This window comes from Calidris pugnax, unplaced genomic scaffold (assembly GCF_001431845.1).
Source record: "Calidris pugnax isolate Ruff unplaced genomic scaffold, ASM143184v1 scaffold124, whole genome shotgun sequence".
Classification (NCBI taxonomy): Eukaryota; Metazoa; Chordata; class Aves; order Charadriiformes; family Scolopacidae; genus Calidris; species Calidris pugnax.
In genome coordinates, this window is record NW_015090914.1 from 1,791,750 (window position 1) to 1,808,918 (window position 17,169).

Here is a 17,169-nt window from a genome sequence, read left to right on the forward strand (position 1 = left end):
TTGGGAGATACAAATTACTATTGTAGTAATTGGACACTATTGTGCGTATGTGTCCATGGGTTTTACCCAGGATGTTCTTTAAAAGAAACCCACAACCAATTCTTCTTTTCCTGCTCTCCTGCATTGTTAACACAGTGGTATTTTTGGTAGCTTGCCTATCTGCAATCATAACGCTCATAAGAGTGTCCATTTTCCAGCACAAAACAATTATGTAGGACAATAGATGTGCAATTTGTACTGATAAATTGATCTATTTTTAATAATAACACTCAGGCAGCTACTAAGAATCTCAGCTGTTGGAAAGAGGAGAGATGAATGAGGATGGGGAGCTTCTACAAACAGGAAAAAAGGGTTTCAAGATTTTTCTCTTTTTCTGTGATACTTCTGCTCTCCAAAACCCAACCATGTTTTTAAAGATGAGTGCCTTGAGAAGAACGGAGTTGGAGAAACAGTATTCTGTATCCTTGCACTTAATGAAAAAGTAGTCACAGCTTGAATTCAGATACTCTGATCACTCCTAGCAAACGGAAATGAGCAATTTTTTTTTGTCTGTTTCAGTGTCTAAGTACAGAAGTGGGTCATCCTGTTTACCCTAGACCCACACATTTAAAAAACAGGTTTCCCTTTCCCCCAAATGCAAGCGGCCAAAAAAAGCAGCAGCCTTTTGTGCCCAGATCCTCACACCCAGATATGTTCAGGAGGACTCTCGACTTCTCCAACAAGAAGTACAGGAAATGTTAATTTACTAATACTTATTAGGCAAAGCATCAAAGATAAGCGTCTCCCCTTTGCAGAAGAAGATGCTTTTATCTGCTTTCTGAGTGTTGTTTTTTTCCTTTAAGGGGAGAGGGAAGAGAATGCCTCGTGTCTGGCCTGTTTTCACCAGACTTGCATGGCAGATTACTGAGGCTCAAGATTCCTGATAAAGCAGGATTCCTTTTCCTAAGGAGGTGTTTGATTTCCTACCTGATGCATTTTAAGGCAAATATTGTGTCTGGAGTCAGGGAGACTCAAGTGGATCTTTTGACTGTGAATTAACCTGAATCCTGATACCAGGCAGCAGGCAGAGAAAGAAAAGAGGTTTTGAAATCCAGTGCTTTGCAGCATGTGCCCTGCTTTAATTGTACTGCTAGTAATTGCGGATTTTTGCTTCTTAAAGCAACCACGGAGCTGACAATGAACGTATGTGATCTGCTTCTTTTTCAGGAAGGAGTGATAGTAGAGTCAGAGGTACAGTGCGTTGTTCATTGCAAAAACCCTTCCAGGCTCGTGGGGATGTGTTGTCCTGTGTGTCCAGGTGAGATTTCACAGGAAGGTGCTGTTCCACACGTGCAACTGGATTTCTAGTGATAACCGTCGTTACCTGGGAGGGTGCCTCTAACTTCTCCATTACACTTGACAAGTTACTAAGATGCAGGCAGTGGCTCATGATGCACTAAATGTCACCAGAAGAGCATGCTTAATTTTTTTTAGTAGAGGACATGCAGACCAGGGAATGCATAGGCAACTGCCTGTGGCAATACTCACATCCGAATTGATGTAATTTTTCAGAGGGTCTGCCAGCTGGGTTTGCCTTGCTGGTGGCTGACATTTTGTTAGGAGGGAGTGATCCTAAAAAGGAGACTCACTTTTTTGAGTCTCCTTTAGGAGACTCAAACCTGGGAATAACCTCGGGAATAGGTCACCTTTGTGAAGCACAGTGGCAAATTAACATGTTTTTGTAGGCTAATTTGATTTTAATAGAGGTTTTATAGGTAAGCACTGCTCCAGTAGTGATCTAATGGGTTGATTAAATTCTAATTAGTTAAAATTCCTGCCAACATCTAATATAAACTCAGGGAGTAAAAAATGAGTAGTCAAAAGCAAACAGCTCAGAAAAGTGTTTCAAAGCCACTTTTAATGGAAGGCCTGACTTAGCCTCGACTTCTTTGGTGCAAATTCATCTGCTGTAGAAGGATGCTTTCTTTCCCCAACAAGATATTTGGGGGTTCTCAAGGCTTTTGTAAAGGCACTGGAAGTGATTTGTATCAGAGAGGGTGGTACCATTTACTTTTCGTATTGTTCTATGGTGCGGGGTGTTACAGAGAAAAGGCAGCAGGCTATCTTGAGCTAAACCTACTCAAAATGCTGTTTTCCAGGTTGTATATTTGAAGGGAGACATTACAATGAAGGAGAAGAATTTAGGCCTGAAGGAAATAAATGTACCAAGTGCTCTTGTATTGTAAGTATTTGCCTTTTGGCACTGTATCTCCCTGTATGAACTTCAAAAGGCACGTTATTATTGCCATAACAAAGCAAAAAGTATATGGAATTCAACAGTATTATGCATTCTTCTCTTGGTGTTCAAGTTCCTATTGAAGATTTTACTGCAGTAATACATTATATCACTCATATTCTCTGTTCATCATCTTTTTTGTGACCTCATGCTGTGTGCAGATAGAGCAGGATACTTGGGAGAGGCTTGATGTGCTAAATTATTGATGCTTTGTTGTTTTTTGTTTTTTGGTTTTTTTTGTGATGGGATCATGCAGGAGGAGACAGAAAGCTTTGGGAGTTTCATCTATTGATCAACATTCATTAGATGTTTCCTTAAACTGATCTTTTACAGGGATTTCTCTCACCTGTCCATGGCAAGGGCCTTTGCTCTGAATTACTGAGTGAAAGGATGAGGGTAGCTTCCTTAGGCTGTCCCAGGTGGATTTTGGCTTGATGCTTATTGAAAAGGTCATACCCTGGATTTTATCCTTCACCAGCAATAATACAGAGAGGAAGTAATAATTGCATCCTTTGGGTAATGAGCACAGGCTTCTCTTGCACTTCCATTAAGTTAGAAGGTAACACTGTATGGGCTGGGGCAGATAACTTTGATTTCATTGGTGTGATCTGAGAGATGAGTGAAATACAAAGTTCAAATCACTGGTTTTGTTGGAATCTATGGACTGGTTATGAGCAGAAAATGCAAGGCTGAGGAACTTCACAATTCAGTAGAATGTACCAGACACAGCTTTCCTGCATCAAGAAAATAAAATACAACAGGGGCGACAGAGGGGTATAATTAAAAAATTAATATGTATTTATACACACATGTTTAATGAAGCTGCTGCAGAGAACTTGGACTGTTTTGCAGGAAAAAAAAAATCCTAGTAACCTGCAAAATTAATTTACACTAAATAATCCCTGCTACCGTGGAGAATTAGGCTGCTCAGGTGGGTGTTGGTTGGTTTTGGTTTTTTTTTTTAAAGTTTTAATCCTGTAATAATGAAAATACGCCGTCACACATGTCACGGTGATACACGCCCTGGGCTCCTGCTCTGCTGGATGCCTCTTGTCCCAGGCTGAAGAACATTGCTCCCTGTGTACCCGGTGTTCTCCCTCTCCCTTCGGCTTCAGCTGTAAAGCAGTAGCTTTACAGGCTGCTTTCCCTTAGTCATGTTCCTCAGGGGGAGGCAGGTCTGGATGGTTGGGAAGTCTGTGGAGACATGCTTGAGTCTTTACAGGCTGTGCTCCCGAGCACCGCACAGGTCTTGCCTATTGCCCAGTTGTCGGCGTGCCAACATCTCCTTGATCAACTTGCCTTTGTTCCCAAAGTAGCAAAAACAACCGTGCTGAGAAGAGCGTGTGTGTGTGTGTGTGTGTCTAGGGGAGATAAGATAAAGAAGTACAGAGTATATTGGATCATACCTGAGGGTCTTTCCTTGACAGTTACCAGTCTCAGGTATGTTAGAGAAGGAAACGCAGCAGCTACTGAGAGTAAGAGTCTTAAAGCTTCAAGCAAGAGGCTTGAAATCCCTTCCAAGACAGGCGGTGTGATGGTTTTGGATGTTAATGACATCTGTATAAAAAATCCAGCTCTAATTCTGAATCTTACCTATGACAGAGGAGACACTGTCTGTGTGCAAGTCACACCTGACCTCCCTTCCCTTTCTACAGAATGCCTTTTTTTTTGGTTTTGTTTTTTTTCACTGCCTCTTGCCAAATTCCTTCAGAATTTGGGCCTGTGTTAATTCCCATGTAATTTAAATTGGGAGCAAATAGCGGGGACATCCTCGGGGTTGTGACAGCAGCTTGCTGCCTGCTTTACATCCTTCCCCTTTTGGGAACTGGTCCCCAGTAAGTCTCTTATCTAAGCAGTTGGTGGTTGCCTTATTTAAAGATACCTATCTAGTCACGCGATGGGATGGGAACAGGCTTGTGTGTGACGTGCTGTGACTTGTGCAGGCTTTAAATAGATGAAAGGTAGCTCTTCACCCCAAATTAGATTTCTTGTGGGATTTGAAATTGTAACTATTTAGTGGGTCTCTTGTGGAAATGTGACAGAGGAAGTGGTACAAATTATTACCAAAGGTTTTTGGTGAAGTAAGGATTCAAGACACTCGCTTCAAGGTGAATGCAGCATTTTATGTGGGAGCAAACTTTTCTAACAGTGTTATTATTCTGGACTCTGTAGACCAGCACTGTCCTGGGGGAAGCTCAGGCTGGGACTGCAGGCAGCATTGAATAGGAAGGAAATAAAAGGGGACGGCTGAGGTTTGTTTGCCCGGAGAGACGTGGGGCTGTACCACACTCACACTGTACAAAAAAAAAGAATTCTACAGTTGCAAAATGATGCTCTCAAAAGTCAGCAGGCAAGTCACAGAACTGTGAGAGTTGGAAGGGGCCTCTAGAGCCCACCCAGTCCAACTCCCCTGCCAAAGCAGGGCTGCCCAGAGCACATCACTCAGGAGCATCCAGGTGGGGCTTGAAGATCTCCAGAGAAGGGGACTCCACACCCTCCCTGGGCAGCCTCTGCCAGGGCTCTGCCACCCTCACCCCAAACAAGTTCTTCCTCACATTGGAGTGGAACTTCCCATGGTCCAGCTTGTGCCCGTTGCCCCTCGTCCTGTCACTGGGAACCCTTTTCAGAGTCCGGCTCCTTCCTCCTTCCTCCTTCCACCCACCCCTTAGATACTTATAAGCATATAAGTCTTCAGTAATCTCTTCAGTAGTGCTAGTTTGTGGTATTTTCAGCTCAAAGTGGTACCTACCAGATATTATTGAGCTCCTAAGGGATGCGAAACGGTTGTTAAAGTGGGGAGTTTTGGTTGTTTTTTTATTTTTAACACACATTGCTTGTGCAAATGAGAACAAAGCAGGGATCTTAGGAGTTGGGAACCTTTGTCTTGGTGGAGCAGGTGGGCTGACTGGGGGGCTTCTCTGGTGCTCCTGGGCCCTGGACATGGCATGGCCGCAGGCAGGAGATCCACTCCATCCTTACCCGCTGCGTACTCAACCTGTTAATAAGGTTTCTCTTTAACACCACTTGTGGTTCCAGTTATTGTCTACTGGAAACCAGACCAAACCCACCCGAACTCATTTCATGGAGGTCACTGAAACAACCGAAACAAAGCTAATAGCTTTTTGGGTTGCTACCACGCCAGGCCGCGCTGGCGGTGGTGAAGTGGAGATGAAAGGCCCCGTATTCCATTACCCTTCTCCTGAGCGAGCTGCTCCTCAGGGCGACTAAGATTTCTTGCTGAAAATGAAAATGTATCACCTCTCACTCAATGCATATTGCCTGTCAGGAGTGAGCGAGACGGCTTTTAATGACTTGGTTTCTCTGGGGAGAGGCATTTGTGTAAGAAAGGTGGACGGGATAATAGGGATCTCCTGGCACCCAGGCTGAAACCCAGCTGTCTCGCAATAATTCATCTCTCTGGCCCGTTCCTGCTTTTTGAGATAGCCTTGGATATTTTCCCTACCATAAGCACCTACTTAAATGAAGGACTGGCTGCTTTAATCAAGTGTTATTTCTCAGATACTACTTTTATGAGGTCGAGAGTGTGTTTCTGCTTGCACAGTGAGAGCACTTGGCTTACATGTTTCCTTTCCTACAGCCCGCATTAAAATAGTCAGACTGTGATTATCTTGAATGTTTTCATTTTCTCTTTTGATGTAGCACGTTTGGGGGGAAAAAAATAAAAAATAAAAATAGTGGAGGGAGGGAAGGAGAGAGAGAGACAGGGCAGGAGGAGAGGAGGTTTGGCAGGGAAGTGACCTTGCATGGGAGCGGTAACCATGGAGAAGCTTATCTTTAACTGGTAGTATCCAAACTCATAATTGGCCCCTTTTGACTCGGAGGGCTGTTACCCAGACCGTGGGCACTGTGCCTTTCGGCATGCGAGGCATGCAGCAGCATGAGGTGCCACCACGCCGAGAGCGCGCAGCACGATGGAGACGCTGCAGCCCAGGACCCCTCTTCCTCCATCCCCCCACGGGGAGAAGGGGGAAGGAGGACCTGTGTGGGAAACGGTGGGAGGCTGGATTTCGGCATTGCTGGGATGGCCAATGGCTGGGAGCAGGAAGGGTCACGCCGTCTGCCTGTCCTGCAGGGAGGGATGTCGTGGGGACGAGCATTGGCAGGGCAGTCACACACATCTCATCCCCGAGCAGCATTGTTTTGCTTTTTAGCTGCTCTTGCAAAGTTATTTCAGGCAAGTAAAACCCAAATGACTGGAAGCGGAGCGCAGGAGTTCAGAGCCCTTGGAGACCTGACTTTAAAAAGCATCCCCACCTTGATCTTTGCATCTTCGTGGGCTTTCACACCGCTGCTCGGGTGTGCTGAGAGGGACTGAAGGCGCACACAGCTCCTGGTCTGCAGGTGTACGCGGGGGTCTGTGCAGGAAATGTCTTGTCATTTATGTTCCCGAGTGCTAGGGTGCAAAAACTGCACAATGAAAGTTTTGCACAAAGAAAAGGAAATCACACCAAGGAAATCTGTTTCTAAATCAATGAGTAACAGGCGTTGCAACTGTGATAAGTAATGAGAAACTACATATGTTAGTGTTTTGGACACTTGAGTATGGAATTCATCTTGTCTAGCTCCAGCTATTCAGAAGTAATGTGTCTGGTCTAAGCTGCTTATCTGGGCTCCTCTTCAGTTAATGGAGAGAGAGAGATGTAGGATGGATTACTCTCTGCAGATGCCTATCTTCCTCCACTAACTACAGGGGGAGACTCCCTGGCTCCCTGGCCTCTGAGATGGCTGAAGATAGCTGAGATGGATCATGCCCCTGCACTCAGCTGGGTGATAAAGCACCCTGATACTGCTTTAACAGCTTGGCTTTAACAGGCATTGGGAGCTGCTGAAATAAGTTCCCACCACAATGGACTGCAGGGGAGGTACTCCAGTCTACTGGGAAGCTCGGAGGAACACGCAATTAAGTGTATCCTCAGTGAAGGCTGGTAGCAGAAGCTATGTCCAAATTCAAATTTCCGCCCTCAGTGCAGTGCCAAACACTGATCTCCCCAAATTTCCATGTACTCCAGCTGCTTTGATTCAGCTCCAAACACCAGCAGACACTGTCTGCCCCCACTTCGGGGCCTAAGAAAAGTAGACAAAGAGTTGTAGTCAGGAGTGGAAAAGCAAAGGGATGGTCATTTGGTAGGAGTGTTCTCTTACCTTCAGAGCAGAGCTTCCTAGCTCACCTAGTCTGAGTATGTTCTCAGCTCAGGCTGCAGAAACCCTTCATCATACTTTTCATTTTAGTGACGACTGAAGAAGTCTTTCTGTGCAGCAAGAGACTGTGACCAGTTTGGGCACACTTCCAGGGGAGCAGAGGTATTGAGCAGCTTCCTGAAAATCCAGGTGACTCTTTAAGGATCGTGGGCCCAGAACACACAGCATCTTTCTCATATCCCTTCCTTCCTCAGAGCCCTTTGCTTGCCCCTCCTGTCCTTCAGGATTCAGTTTGAATTTACCTTCTGCATTCAGCTTGGTCCATGCTTCTCTGGAAGTGCAGTCAGAGGGTTCTACCTCCAGATGTTCTTCCTCCTTCTCCCCCGTCTCACATAGCACTACCCAGTTATTATTTCTGTGATGACATCTATGGCCACCAGTCAAGTATGAGTGCCCATTGTTCTTTATATCATAAAGACATGTGTTCCCATCCCCGAGAGAAGGGACTGTGGAAGAAGAAAGATGAAAGGGTGATTTGGCAGATTTCTGCAGGAAATTTTTCCTGCTGGAACAGGAGGGTGGAAACGCTGGGGAACTGGAAGAAAGAGTTCTGCCTTCATACAGCTGTTGTTTAGACAAAGACTGTCTTTCCAGTTTGATAATCCAAGATGGTATTGCAATTATTAATGAATTAAGTAATACTAGAAGACATGAAAGACTTAAAACTCCCATGGTACCTGAAGGGCCTAAGTAAACACTTGATTAACAACACCCCCTGACTGTGCATCACATGACCAACCTCTTGCTGTACCGAGAAAAAGCATCCAGGACTTCTTATCATTCAGAGGAAATGAATGCACAGAGCAGGATGGCTTTTGCATACCTAAAGCATATAAAGAAAAAAATAGTGCAGGTTGACGGCTTTTAAATAGTGATAATACAGATTTATACTTCCAGTGTAAGCTGCAGTTGTTCTTGACAGCAAGGGAACAGAGCTTATGCTGTCAGATGTTTGTCCTGTGTCTCCTTAAACTTCTCCTAATTAACAGGCCGAGATTGATTGTTCTTATTGACAAAGGAGAATTAAGTACACAGAGCTTTACAATAAAGGAGAGCTGTTAACAGGCAGCCTCTGATGAGGGGACTATTTTTTTATTGGGCTGCAATGAAGACTGCAAACATCTCTGCTCTAACTCACTGCTTGCAAAGGCAAGGGACTATCTTGGAGGGAAAAGAAAGCAGTAAGACTGCAGAAAACAAAGAACCTGGTTAAAGTAAGCAAACAAACAAACAAAAAAAAAGAACCTGCTGGCCAGCAGGGGATGAAAGGGTCGCATGTGGTTTCAGAAGTGCCTGGCAAAGACAAAGGTTTTATGTGAGGTGGCTGCAGCACTTCTTGTAAGTGGCTTCAAATGGGAATGCGTGTGGCATCTCGTGGGAACGCTTGTGTGCAGAATTGATTTGGGTCTAAAAGATTCCCACAAGTTGTGGTAGGAAGCAGTAAAAGCAATAGCTTGTCAATTAACAGGGCTTTTGTTTGCCAAACATTTTATGAAGAGTCCAAGACCCTTCTGGCTGGTCTTACAATGAAGGAAAGGCCGAGAAGAGTAGAAGTGCTTGGCTTTCATGTTTGTCACCCCTTCAGTTTAAATAAACTTGGATGTCACAGGTTTGGGGGTTGTTACCACATAACAATAGTTAATGATTTTAAACTTGCGCACAGCCCTCTGTGTCCTGAGACAAGCTGTCTTTGTACGCACAATACTACTAAAAAAATTTACACAAGACGGCTTAATTAACTGCATAACACCTACTTGTTTTCCTTTGTCCAATTGTAAAAGTAAATATAAGAAAAAAAATTAAGATTGGAGGCAATACATTGCTACGTGTGGGGCTTTGGGTTTTAGTTTTTCCCCCTCTCTCAAGTCAGATCTCTACATCACTTTGGGTACTGTACCTTTTTACTTAATCCTGCTGTAGCCATCAACTTTGTTCCTATTTAATGTCTTTTGTAGAATACGTAAAAGTGAAACTTGGGGTCATTAAGTTTGAGTTGCTGTTGAGATCTAGTGTGATAGACAAATTCCATCTTGACTTGCTATCAGTCTACCTAAATTTTCCTTGCTCTGCATCCTACAGTGTTGCTTTTGGTTTTTCTCCTGGAAACATTTTGTGTTGATAAGGGAGCAAATTTTCCAACCCTCCTGATAAAGTATTCTTCAGCTGGGATATGTAATAAATTAATATTTCTTACACCAAACCAGTCATATAAAAAGAATCCTTGGATTCCATCCATTTTTTAAATGTTAATGAACATATTTATTAATTTTGTTGCCTTATTTAGTCACAGAATGATAGGGGTTGGAAGAGACCCCTGGAGATCATCTAGTTCAACCCCCTGCCAAAGCAGGTCCACCCAGAGCAGGTTGCACAGGAATGTGTCCAAGCAGGTTTTGAATGTCTCCAGAAAAGGAGACTCTACCACCTCTCTGGGCAGCCTGCTCTGTGGGATTTTTCCAAGCAGTTTCTTGAAGAGGTCAAAGTTAGCCCTCCTTAAATCCAAGGTTTCAGTTCTTCTTTTTGTTTTGCACATACTACCCGTGATTCTGAACTCCAATCTTTTCATGATCACGATAGCCGAGGCTGCCCCCAACCTTAATGTCCTCCACCAATCCCTCTTTGTTTGTCAGAACTAGGTCCAGAGTACATGTCACCTTGTTGGCTTTTCCACCACCTGAGTCAAAAAGTTATCATCAGTACACTGTAGGAACCTCCTGGTTTGTACATGCCTGGCTGTGTAGCCTTCCCAGCAGATACCAGGGTGATTGAATTTCCCCATAAGAAATAAGGCCTGTGATTGCGAGGCTGCTTTCAGCTATCTGTGGAAGGCCACATCAGCTTCCCCATCCTGATCAAGTGGCCTGTAATAAACACTCACAACATTGTCTTTCATATTAGCCTGTCCCTTAATCCTTACCCACAAGCTCTCAACTCTTTCTTCATCTGTGCCCAGGGAGAGCTGGATTCATTCTATCTGCTCTCTCACATACAGAGCAACTCCACCACCTCGCCTTGCAGGACTCTCTTTCCAAAAAAGAATACATGACAGTGCTCCTGTCGTGTGAGCCATCCCACCGTGTCTCTGTAATTGCAATGAGATCATGGCCCTGTGACCACACACAGATCTCCAGTTCTCCCTGTGTATTCCCCACGCTGCATGCATTGGTGTATAAGCATTTCAGGGAGGGAGCTGAGTGCGTAGTTTTCACCTGTGAGGGTTGGTAGGCATTCTGGCTCTCCAAAATACTAGCACTCTGCCCTACAAGTGCTGAGCTACTACACCCAGGCACCTCTCTAACAAGCCCAGTTACATCCCCATCCCACCCCTTCGAGTCTACTTCAAAGCTCCCTCAATGAGCCCTTAAAACTCTTGTCCTAGAACCCTTTTCCTCCTGTGAGATAAGCTATTCCTGCCCATTGCCAGCAGGCCTGGTGTCTTCTAAATCAAACCATGGTCATCTTTGACCAAAAGTCCTGCTGGTAGCACCAGGCTTGGAGCCAGGCATTGATCTGTTGGCTCTTCCTATTGACCCTCTCATCATTCCCCGCAACTGGAGGGATAGAGGAGAACACGACTTGTGCTTCTGATCCTTTGACTGGTTGTCTCAATGTCCTGAAATCTTTCTTCATTGCCCTTGGATTTCTTCATCCCTGCCTACCTGATAGATCAAAAGGTGGTAATAATCTGAGGGCTGACTAGGGAGGTAAGGGTCTTCCTTACATCACTAACCTGGGCCCCAGGGAGGCAGCAGACACTCTAGGGGTGTCATCCTTCCAGCTTGATGTAGGAACCTCCTGGTTTGTACATGCCTGGCTGTGTAGCCTTCCCAGCAGATACCAGGGTGATTGAATTTCCCCATAAGAAATAAGGCCTGTGATTGCGAGGCTGCTTTCAGCTATCTGTGGAAGGCCACATCAGCTTCCCCATCCTGATCAAGTGGCCTGTAATAAACACTCACAACATTGTCTTTCATATTAGCCTGTCCCTTAATCCTTACCCACAAGCTCTCAACTCTTTCTTCATCTGTGCCCAGGGAGAGCTGGATTCATTCTATCTGCTCTCTCACATACAGAGCAACTCCACCACCTCGCCTTGCAGGACTCTCTTTCCAAAAAAGAATACATGACAGTGCTCCTGTCGTGTGAGCCATCCCACCGTGTCTCTGTAATTGCAATGAGATCATGGCCCTGTGACCACACACAGATCTCCAGTTCTCCCTGTGTATTCCCCACGCTGCATGCATTGGTGTATAAGCATTTCAGGGAGGGAGCTGAGTGCGTAGTTTTCACCCGTGAGGGTTGGTAGGCATTCTGGCTCTCCAAAATACTAGCACTCTGCCCTACAAGTGCTGAGCTACTACACCCAGGCACCTCTCTAACAAGCCCAGTTACATCCCCATCCCACCCCTTCGAGTCTACTTCAAAGCTCCCTCAATGAGCCCTTAAAACTCTTGTCCTAGAACCCTTTTCCTCCTGTGAGATAAGCTATTCCTGCCCATTGCCAGCAGGCCTGGTGTCTTCTAAATCAAACCATGGTCATCTTTGACCAAAAGTCCTGCTGGTAGCACCAGGCTTGGAGCCAGGCATTGATCTGTTGGCTCTTCCTATTGACCCTCTCATCATTCCCCGCAACTGGAGGGATAGAGGAGAACACGACTTGTGCTTCTGATCCTTTGACTGGTTGTCTCAATGTCCTGAAATCTTTCTTCATTGCCCTTGGATTTCTTCATCCCTGCCTACCTGATAGATCAAAAGGTGGTAATAATCTGAGGGCTGACTAGGGAGGTAAGGGTCTTCCTTACATCACTAACCTGGGCCCCAGGGAGGCAGCAGACACTCTAGGGGTGTCATCCTTCCAGCTTGATGACACCTCTAAGCTGGAAGGACTATCATCCTTGCAGAGGACTGTACCTATTCTGCTATGGTAACTTGGAAGGTGGGATAGTCATTGTGAAGGTGCGACTGCGGTGCCTGTTGCAGCAGGCAGGAACTTCTTGCCATTGCCCCCTGTCCTCCAAGTCACCACATTCAGTTGGGCAGAGAGAGGACAGGGAGTTCTCCGCAGCAGGGATGAGAGACAAACACACTGAGACACATGGCATGTGAGACACATGAGAGACAAACACATTGGATAGTCAGGAGGGGGAGGAAAATGATACCCAGCAAATTATTTTCAGGATCGTGACAGGGTGTGACTTTTTTTATCCAACTCATCGTTTTTAGGCTGAGAGCAGAATAGGCAGAATAATTCATGGGCTGTCAAAATAGACATGGGAAACAGAAAAGAAAAAAAATGTTCCTTGAGACATGACAGTGATTTACTTCTTCTGCCTTTAACCTGTCAGAAATAAAACTTGACTAGGAGCCAAACTATCATAACATCTTTGGCACCCTGCTGTGGGTACATCAATCTGAAGGAAAGATGTAGGAATCCTTGTGGGCAGCTCAGGGTTAGAGTCAGCAGTGGGATGTAAGCCCCCCAGCTCCCACCATAGGTGCTTCTATATGAAGGGTGAGTCCTTAAAAATGCTTTCTAATTCTAGTGATAGAAATTGCCTGGATGTCTAAAGTTTCTTCCAGGAAGTCACGCTCTCATGGTGCCTAAACTTCTGTCCCAAACATGACTAGAACACCATTAAACTTGACAATCTCAAGCTTCATTGAAAACCCAAGAAGTTTTCAGTTCTCTGCCAGAAGCTTTGTAACAAAGCATTGAGGTTTTCTACAGAAAGCAGATGTGTGGGGGATTTTTGTTGTTGGTTTTTTTTTTATATAATATTTTTCAATTTATTTTTTAACTGGAGTTTAGCAGCATTACTCAATATTTCGTGCTAAAATCATTGAAATGGAAATTTCTTTATCACCTCTACTTGGATGTCAGAGCCAATGCAATTGAAAGTGCAAAGTCCAGATTTCCAGCAGGCTCAGATCTGGTGTTTGAGGTGTCTGATCCCAAAAGAATTTGAGTAGCTTGCATGCTTTGTGTGGTTTCTTTTCCCTTTTTTAATTTTCTTTCTTGAGAAGACGGTACCAAGAGTTCTCTGAGAGTAGGACAGAAGCTAACGTGCCCTTGCCAACAGTATCTTTCTTCACAGGAAAAAAATAGGGCTGACTTCAGCTTTGAGATCATAACAATGAGGAGAGTCTTGTTCCTGTTACCATCCTCTGTGCTGCACCCAAGTATTCAACATGCTGAACAAAAATTCGAAAACGACAATGTATGTGAAAATAATTAATTCCAAGAAGTCTGAGGATTTTCAGCCCTCAGTCTGTTCTCTGCCCCCTCTCCTAGTTGCAGCACAGCTTTCCTTCTCTGGGGTGCAGCTGAATAGCAATTCTTCCAAGCAATCTCAGTTGTTGATGCACTATTTATTCTTTCAGCAGCCAGCTGAGCTGCCCTGCTCTCTGTCTTTGGAGGTCAGTTTTTAAAATTCCCCAAGGTTCCTGCAATTACCATTCCTCCCTCCTCTAGGTTTCTTTTTAGTGCTGCATTTAAGCAAGTATAGGTAAGTACATGTCTGGGACCATACAGGGAGGGAAAATCCTGTGTTTATTATATTTTCTGCTATACACTCCTCTTTGTAGTTGATGTGAACGTGTGAAATATCAGTAGTACTCGCACAGCATCTGCTACTATGACTTTGTCTTTTTGACTGTGAACCTCATTCTAACACAGTGAGCATTTTATAAACTAGCCAAAGGGGAATAGGGCCGGTAAAAGTTAACACCTGGTGGAAACCAAGCCAGGGAGGCCTTTTCTTTCCCTGTGTTGTTACATCCCTTGCCAGCAGTAATAGCTCTGTCTCCTGAAGTATGGGCTGTGGGGTTTTACTCCGTGTTCAAATGGGCACGGCTTGAAGCTTTAGCTTACGGTGTTTGGAGGACACATTCTTGCTTTCAGAGTCTTCGATGCAGCAGAGGTAACAGCAAGCAATTATATAAAATGAGCAGTAAGTTACAGGCTTTTGTAATTTGAGGGCTGAGGGGGGTGGAGGCAGAAGAAAAGTGCTTGTACATCAGCAGAAATAATCATCGGCCTGTGTAGCACGCTTGCTGTTGTTCCCCTGAGACTGTTTTTGCAGTATTTCTCTGAGTCAGACTAGAAGTTAATGAGGGCACTATTAATACATCTAATGACCGAAAGTACTTTTTGCAGTTCTCATAATGACTGCCTGTGTTTCTCTTTCTAAGTGTCTTATCCGGCAGCCTCTCGTTGCTGTCACTCTCTGGGAAATTCTTTATCTCAGATTTTCTTCAAACTTGTGAAAAGAGGAGGTGGCAAAGTTCCCAAAGCAGGCTTGGATTTTGCTTGCTTGTTCCCTGATACTGCTCCTCAGACTTTAGTGAGTAGCCCGTTATACTCTGATTTTTCATGTAAGGCAATGGGTTTCAAACAGAGAGGATATTCCCTTCTCAGAATGTGATAGGGTTTAGGGGAAGGGAGGGGAGCCAAGTCATGCTTAGGGAATAATTTTTTCCTTCGTGATGTAGTGGTTGCAAAACAACTTGTAAAGCACATGGTGCTCCAAGGGGAGCAAGCAAGGCTCAGGCTCACTGGGACCCTGGAGCAAGGGAAGGTGCCAGCTTGCCCATGAAAACCCAGATAGCAGGGAGAGAAAAATCTGCAATTTCCAGTTCCCCACAAATTCCTTCATCTCTCCTTCATTTTGAACTCTTATCTTCTTCTAAATACTTATATTTATTGAAGTGGGGACGCACACATAAGATGTGTCCTGGAAGTGGGCAGATGAAAGCAAAGGCAAAAACCAAATTAATAATTTCCGACGTACAGGATTTATACAGTATTTGTGCTCTTGCAAGCAAAGCAAACCAGTCATACTGGGAGTAGGAGCTTTAAGTCGGTACCACAAAAATAATTTCTAAAAGCTCATTTGAAATTTATATCAATTTATCAGATGGAAGATTTTCTCCTAGGGATGACACTAGCCCACGGAAGAAAAACTAAAATAAAATGTAGCATACCACACATGCCCAGTCAGAATAGACTGAAATATTCATATCTAGAATGCCAACAAGCATTTTTGTGGTTCAACTAATTATTAATTATAAATTACTTAAGCACAGAGTCTCTGGGTAGTGTATAATATCAAATGTATTAAATTCTGCCTCTCCATTTCTCCAGTGCTGAGCGGTAATTTGGATAAAATTTAGGCTTCTATAATAGCTTGCAAAATTACCAGTTTAATAAATCAGAATCAATACGTTGAAAATGTGTAGGAGTGTGACAATTTGTCTTACAACAGCCAAAACACCAGAATGAGGATGTGTCAGCCCTATGAAATACTATCAAGATGTTTCTCTCCAGTCTGTTGACAGAAATTAAATGTTTTTTGGTTTGGGTTTTTTTTGAGGACTCGGAGCTTGAACATTTCAGGGCAGAAAGGAAAGTAATGAGAAGAAACAGGATGGAAGTTTTCAAACACGGTAGCTGATGATTGTGCTTTTTTATTTTTGGCTTTCAATTCCAAAATCTAAATGGCCTCTAATAAGATATTGTCGAATACCACCACCTCATAGTTGAGTGAGAAAGTCTTAACAGCACCGGCTTGGAAACCTGGCCCTAGGGAAGAAGTTTGTTCTAGCCCTTTTAAACGCGGTTCCACTTAGACTCGATGTCTCCTCCTTTTATCTGAATTAAACAATGCTGAACTTAAAAGGTTACAAATATTAAAATGAATGTGGTTTTCTGTGATAAAGTTGAGATAACTTTGTTTGTAGAAATGGAATCCGGGAGCTGGGTTGGGTGGTATAAAAACGAGAAACTAATTATGTCCACTGGATAATTTTATCGCTTATTCCTAGAGCGCTGTCAAAACAGCAGACTGCTGTCTTTGGAGATTGCTATGTGCTATCTCTAAATTTTGGAAAACAAAGCTGTTTTTCATGTAATCCTGCGTGACTCGTGATTTCCTGGTTTAATTAGGTTCATTTCAGTGGTGTTAACTCAGGGACAGATTGAGTCCTGCATTTGTAACTTACTGTTTTGATACTCAAGAGCAATTACTGGTGAACTTTACAGTGGCATCTTGTGTAATGGCTCAGAATGGAAGATGTCGTCTAAACGGATTTTTTTTTGCCATACTGCCAAAAAGTGACATGATGGGGGTGAGGAGGTGGCTTTTCTTTTTTAGAAAAAACTGGAGCATCCCCAGTGGAATGGATAAGTTGTGTGTGTGCCTCCATATGCATAGGTGAATGTGTGTGTTTGAATATATGTGTGTGTGTGTGTGTGTGTGCTGCTGTGTGCATGTGTATGTGTTTATGTGAGTGTGCCTACTTGTGTGCATGAGTGCTTACACGCTTGTGCCTGTGTGTATGTGTATGCATGCTTAGGTCTATGTGTCTCTCTAGCCTTGTTCTACATATTCCAGTCTTGTTCAATAAATTCATCAATGACCTGGACAAGAGGACGGAGTGTATCCTCAGCAAGTTTGCCGGGGAGGGCTGGCTGACACTCCAGAGGGCTGTGCCACCACCCAGTGCCACCTGGACAGGCTGGAGAGCTGGGCAGAGAAGAAACTCATGAGGTTCAACAAGGGCAAGTGTAGAGTCCTGCACCTGGGGAGGAAGAACCCCAGGCACCAATACAGGTTAGGGGGGGACCTGCTGGAAAGCAGCTCTGAGGAGAAGGATCTGGGGGTCCTGGTGGACAG

At 44.3% G+C, this 17,169-nt stretch overlaps 1 protein-coding gene across 1 annotated transcript in view; it reads left to right on the top strand.

The window, feature by feature from the left end:
- Nucleotides 1–17,169, top strand: part of BMPER (BMP binding endothelial regulator) — a gene marked incomplete at its 5' end in the record, with an annotated part of 173,056 nt that overhangs the window by 40,656 nt on the left and 115,231 nt on the right. The window contains 2 exons of the mRNA XM_014949436.1: nucleotides 1,207–1,297; nucleotides 2,139–2,221. Of these exons, the coding sequence (XP_014804922.1) occupies nucleotides 1,207–1,297; nucleotides 2,139–2,221 (174 nt within the window). The remainder of the gene's footprint in view (nucleotides 1–1,206; nucleotides 1,298–2,138; nucleotides 2,222–17,169) is intronic.